At 49.8% G+C, this 6,000-nt stretch overlaps 1 protein-coding gene across 1 annotated transcript in view; it reads right to left on the minus strand.

Moving 5' to 3' along the window:
- Positions 1-5,888, minus strand: part of EPHA4 (EPH receptor A4) — an 81,876-nt gene extending 75,988 nt beyond the window's left edge. Inside the window, exons 1-3 of the mRNA XM_026040048.1 lie at positions 5,822-5,888; positions 5,633-5,700; positions 1,564-2,227 (exon numbers count right to left, since the gene is read on the minus strand). Of these exons, the coding sequence (XP_025895833.1) occupies positions 1,564-2,209 (646 nt within the window). The 5' untranslated portion in view covers positions 2,210-2,227; positions 5,633-5,700; positions 5,822-5,888. The remainder of the gene's footprint in view (positions 1-1,563; positions 2,228-5,632; positions 5,701-5,821) is intronic.
- Between the last annotated feature and the right edge of the window lie 112 nt (positions 5,889-6,000).

Raw genomic sequence — 6,000 nt, forward strand, 5'->3', positions numbered from 1 at the left:
GAAAATAATTTCCATGCAATAAACCAAAATACCTTTTCCCCTTTCCCATTCTCCACCCCCTCTCACAGCCCGGGCTGTAAATTGCTAACAAGTTTCCCCGTAAGTTACTGGTGAAAACAGCAGCTCCTTGGTCACCAATGGTCCCCCCGGAGCGCACCCATCCAGCACAAACATTCAACGTGTTTGTGTCGAATGATACACAGCTCTTCAGCTGCGTCTGGTAGGATTCCAAAAGGCAGAGTAATTGACTCTAAATACGATGCTCTGTCACTGCACTGCTCATTTTTCAATTCTCACTACAGCCTATTGTCATTTTGTCGCTGCTAAGATGCACTTAGACGTTTTCCATCTAGCAAAAACACTACAAATGAAGGCTGAAGCTCGTGCTTAGCACCTCTTCCCCGCCAAAGCTTAATTCCAATGCATAATAATGAACTTCATATTGACTGAAAATTATCATTTAAAAGAAACCGAGTAGGACATTCAAAAAGACACTGTTTCCTTAGGAAGGAAGCACAAAAGCAGTTGCTTATTTGCTTTACTATTGTGTCCTCAGCCCCAAGATGAGAAAACAAACCATCAAACAATACACCAAGAGAGTGAAGGAAAGTAATCTGAAACAAAATCATTTTCTCCAAAAATATGGATCCAAATCAACGAACAGTTGACCATCATGCACGATTAATCCCACTGAAAAACTGTGCAAGAAGCTACCCAAGTTTAACCTTAGTTTACGCTTAGATGAGCAAGGGTTTAGCAACCGTGGTCCAAGATACCGTTAGTCGCTCTTCTCTCCCAATCTTTCATTACTGCTCTTTTGCAGAAAGAGGTGGTGAAGAGAATATAGGGGATTTTTTAGTGCTTTGTGTGGTGTTTTTGTTTGTTTGTAGGATGATCCATCTTTTAAATAAAATGTGAATCCCTAGTTCTGCGACACACAGGATTGGAAGGGCGGGGGGAGAAGGAAGAGACTTTGAGCATTTCTACGAGTATCCTAGCACCTCTATTATCAAGCTGACAATAGAGATCCGCTGAGAAATGAAAATATTTAACAAAGACAGCAGTGTCAGATATCAAAGGGTTATTTAGCACTAAAAATCCGTAAGAAGCAAAACAAAGATCTCCTCTTTCCAAAGAGGGAAAGTAAATCAGCTAAAACTACACTTTCTTTCCCAACAGGTTCTTATCCTAGTACAAGGTTCGAAAGGAGACACAATTTTCAGTGCTCAACAAATATGGCTTGGATAAAACTTCTAACACTTCTATTTCTCTATATCATGCTAGCCCAGCTGCCCTGTCTTGCAGCCAGCCTTTCACATACTGTTGGCCATCATAAGCCAATTCAAACTAAGGTGCTTGCTGGGAAACGTGGTTTGCCTTCACCCTGTTACATTAGTATCATTTACTTCAGGTTATGATACTCCTGCTGTTGCAACCTGGAGCTCCTGGGACTTTTTCATCAAATCCCACAGGCGCTGCTGAGTGGACTCCACTTACTCCAACCTCCAAGTCACTTATGCATCAGCTAAACCCGACTGGAAAGCACCACGTCCTGGGTCCTACCTTGGCATTCACCGTTGCGCTCCTCGTAGCCTGCGTTGCACAGACAGTTGCCAATGGGCACCAGCCATTCGCCATCGGCCCCACAGTACATTTTTGGCACATCCTTCTCTTCCGAGTTGTTGACACAAGAGCCACGAACCTCCACCAGGGAGGAGGTATCAGCCCCAGTAATGGTGTCTGGAAACTGCGCCAGGTTACGAACTGTCAGCGGGCACTTCTTGTAGAAAACACGAACAGACACCAGAGCGATGCAGGCGCCAACATCCTGAAAAGCCAAGTAAAATCCTTTCCTGCTGAGCGGCCCCACGTCCCGTATCTCTGTGTTCAGCTTCATGATCCTGTCGCCAATGTCCACCTGGGTGAAGCTCTCATCCGCAGCAATGGTGTCGATCTTGGCAAACTGGCTCTCTCGAATAAAACGCTCCTTATCGTTGTTGGACTCGTAGTAATAGAGGTTGAAAGTCTCTTTGCAGGTTCCCATGACACCCGGCAGGCTGTTGCAGTCTCTCAGAGTGAACTTAATTTCAATGTACACCCGCTGAGCCCCCTCGCGGGGAATCCAGTCCGTTCGTAGCCAGTTATTCTGACTGGGCTCCATCACGTTGCAGACCTGGTAGGTGCGGATCGGGGTGTTCTTCTCATCCATAATGCTCACTTCCTCCCACTGCAAAGAGGGAAATGGGAGGAAAAACACATCAGGGCTAAAATGAACATCAGAGCTTCACAGCTGATTTAACCTGCCCTTCCAATGCTAATGCTCAGTTTGCATTTTCTTCCCTCTACCACTACAGGAAAACAAACAGACAGAAGAAGATATCGGGCATAAGCAAATCCTCAGCTACTTGCACCTTAAGAGAAAAGCTGTATGGGAGAAGAGCTCCCAGTCAGGTCAAACACCTCTCAAAGAACACACGCATGCACAAGACCTGCTGAACTAACACAGGAATACTCCGTCAAGCTGTGTCCATTTGCACTACAGATGAGGCCGGAGGGCTGCACCAGCCCAGGGCTGCAGAGCCGCACTTCACAAGCCCCAGGACCACCTGCCACACCGAAGGCAGGTAACGCATCCACATTCCCACCCCCTAACTCTGCTCTCAGCTTCCAACTGTGTCCCCAGGAACCAACAGCCTGAACACGGCCAGGGAGCAGTCGTGGCTTTGGTGCCGGGCAGAAATAGCTGCTCACTCAGAACTGGCTCCTTGACTTCAGTGGCTCTTAGAGATGGATGGACAGGTAAAGAGAAACTGCAGCCGCCCATCAGCAACAATGCCAAAACCTCCCTATCCAGAATTTCTTATTGGGAAGCATGGGAAGACGGGGACTCTTACACATGCCTTGGAGGAACTTTCAGGAAAAAGGCAGTTGAATTTATATTCTAAGTAAGCTCCAAGGGAGCAGGGGGCAGCACTAGGCTTTAAGACCCTTACACCCCTCCATCAATTTCAAGCATCTTCTTCCAAGGCAGAGGGAAACACCAGAACTTACAAGCAATGAATGCAATTAAGAGCAACAAAAGCTCTTAATTCAAAGAAAGCATGGAAAGAGACTGGGTCCCACACGAGCAGCTCCGCGGTGCAATAAACTTAGAGAGGGAAGAAAAGTTAAGAAACAGCTTTGAAAAAAAATGTTCAAGAGAGATTATCATAATCATATAAGGGAGAAAACTAAGCATGGTGCTTTCCTGGACCTTCAGGGGGGAACACAGAGGGAAAAGGGACCTTCTTCACAAGAAAACTCACAGTGGTGCCAAATAAGAGAGATCCGCTGGGGTGGGAGAGCGTATGGTGGGTGCCAGCTCCCTGCCAGCCGAGTGGCAGGCTGTGCAACAAAGCACACGGACATTTTCCCTGAAAGCCACTGCAGCCTTAGGGACGCTTCCTAGAGGCACCTCGGCCGCCGCTCTGACAAGCGGAGGTGCTGTGGACGTTGGGGAGCTTCACGTGCAACAGCCGCGCTGCTTTCACAAGCACTGCTCTTATGCAAGTGATCTTTAAGCAAAGAGATTCCAGTTCAGCAGAATCCGTTTATAGGGTGATAGTAGTTAGCAGCATGAGTCACCAGGAGCATGGAGAAGAATGGTTTAGTTACCACCTAGAGGTAACTGCAAATTAAGAAGGGATGTGGGAAAGGAAGGGGAAAAAAAAATCTCTGCACATCACTCCTCCTCATAGGAAATGAGAGCCTTGGAAAAAGTCATCTAGCAACATGAGAGAGTAACTTGGCGCTAGTAACACAACAGAGCTGTTTAATTTACAGCTGCTGCAGAGCTAGTTGGTATAATATCATCATCTTCACAACCCACTAGTTTCCATGCTGCTTATTTTCAGAATGCCAGCACTAACTACACCGTGTGGGGCATAAGAGAAAGGAAGAAACAGAGGGAAATAATATTTGTCCATGGGATTTCCTGTACTATGTTTATACAACAGAGCAGAGGATGCCACTGTAAGATCCAGCCAAGAGACCACTGAAGCCAGTGGATGGGCTGCAGCTAAATTCAGCAAGTTTTCAATCACTTCCTTAACATACCCCTGTACAGCATGTGAACATGTAGACCCAGGTCTCCTCTTGCTGAAGCACCCACTAAAAGCAAACCTCAGCATAAAGCACTGCCACAGCTGAAAGGAACTACAGCTCCGAGTTGCCAGCCACTGCAAATGATCTGTAGCTCTAAGTATGTGGTCAAAACCCTAACTTTCTGCTTTCAAGCTGAAATTCACTTTTAGAATTCAACTCTTTCCACAGCTTAATGATGCCAAGTAAAGCAATCTGGGCTCAAAACAGGCTTTTCAGCTGTGAAATGCAAGAGTAAATCATTAATTACATTTATAATGCAATTCATTAATTCCCCCAGGGCTACTATATATTTGATTACCGCTAAATGACTAAGTTTATCTCCAGCACTTCTTACTCACGCAGCTCCACAGATCGACAGCAGCCCGTTCCCGAGCCGGGAGGACGAGTTATCCTTCAGAGCACACAACAAGGGGCACACAGGCAAAGGGAGAAACCTGCTGGCGCTGAAGGACAGACCCTTTACAGGAAAGTCAGAATCCTTTTCTGCTGCTTGAACTAAATCTGCAGCATATGAAGCTGAAATAAATGCTTTCCAAGCAGTCTCTCACAGACAGACCACGTACTCTTAAATTTTTCACTACTGACTTAAAAATAGAACACACGTCTGTAGGTTCAGCGAGACTCGTCAGGTCCACAATAGAGCAGATCTTTCCTTCTAACTCACAAGTACCTTTCAGAGAAGAAACGAGGCAAAGGAGGAATCCAATGGGCACCAATAGCACATATCTCCTCTCTGGTCAGCAATTCTACTAAAATTTAGTAAAACTAGTATTTAGGTCATATTTCAACAGATAGTGGAGGCAACCCTTGGAGGAGCAAACGAAAGACCTTGTTTTATTAACCGGGCAGGGTGAAGGACTGACGAGGAAGCCTGACTCTCGGCACCGCAGATCCCTCCCTTCCCACACCAGGGGAAGGTGAGGACAACTGCCTGCAGCGAGCGAGCGGGCACTGCCAATCCCTGCCCCAATTTCCTTTTTTTAGTTATTTGAAGAGAGGCTTTGGGGGCGGCTGGGGTGCAGCACAAGGCCCGTGGCCAGGCTGAGGCCAGGCAATGGGGGGGCCGCAGGACACCCTGCTCCGCTCCGTCCCTCCTTTCCCGCGCGGCACCTTCTGCCCCCTTGGAGGCTCCCAACCCTCCGGATTCCACTTGCAGCATCCCGAGCGCTGCTGCGCGCGGCTCCCGCTCCTTCAACACATCAATTTTTTCAATCAGTTCGACTTAGTTACTTTTATTTAAGCGCAGTAAGCTGCTGTATTATTTTAATATTGAAAGGACGGGGGTGGCGGGTTAAGTTTGGAGCACACCGCCGGCGTTTTTCCCCGGACGGTTCGCGCAGCACAAAGCCAAAGCTCTCCCGGCCGCTTATCGCAGCCCCGCGGGGCGCGTGCGGGACCCGGCCCCGCTCGCGGCCGCGCCGAGCCGGGCGCCGTCCCGCACCCGCGCGGGGCGCCGCGACGGGGCCGGCACCGGAGCGCAGGCACTCACCCCTCCTTCCAGCGGGCTCGCGATCCAGCCCAGCTCGCCCTGCACCGAGCGCGAGTCCAGCAGCGTCACTGCGGAGAGGGGAGACAAGAGGCGTTAGCGGCGCGAGCGCCTGCCGAGGAGCCGCGCCACGAACGGTCACCCCGGCACGCGCGGGGCAGCGCCGCGCAAGTTGTGCGGCGTCCCGCTCACCTTCGTTGGCGGGGTAGACCCGGGAGCCGGTGACGGCGCGGCAGACGCCGAAGAGGAGCGGGACGAGGGCGCAGCAGCAGAGGGCGGCCCCGCGGCGCAGCCCGGCCATGCCGCCGCCGCCGCCGCCTCGCTCCCAGCGGAATAGCCGCGAGCGCGCCCGCCGCACCGACTAGACATGG

The sequence above is a fragment of the Nothoprocta perdicaria genome, unplaced genomic scaffold, assembly GCF_003342845.1.
Source record: "Nothoprocta perdicaria isolate Ctin4 unplaced genomic scaffold, notPer1 scaffold_25, whole genome shotgun sequence".
Taxonomy (NCBI): domain Eukaryota; kingdom Metazoa; phylum Chordata; class Aves; order Tinamiformes; family Tinamidae; genus Nothoprocta; species Nothoprocta perdicaria.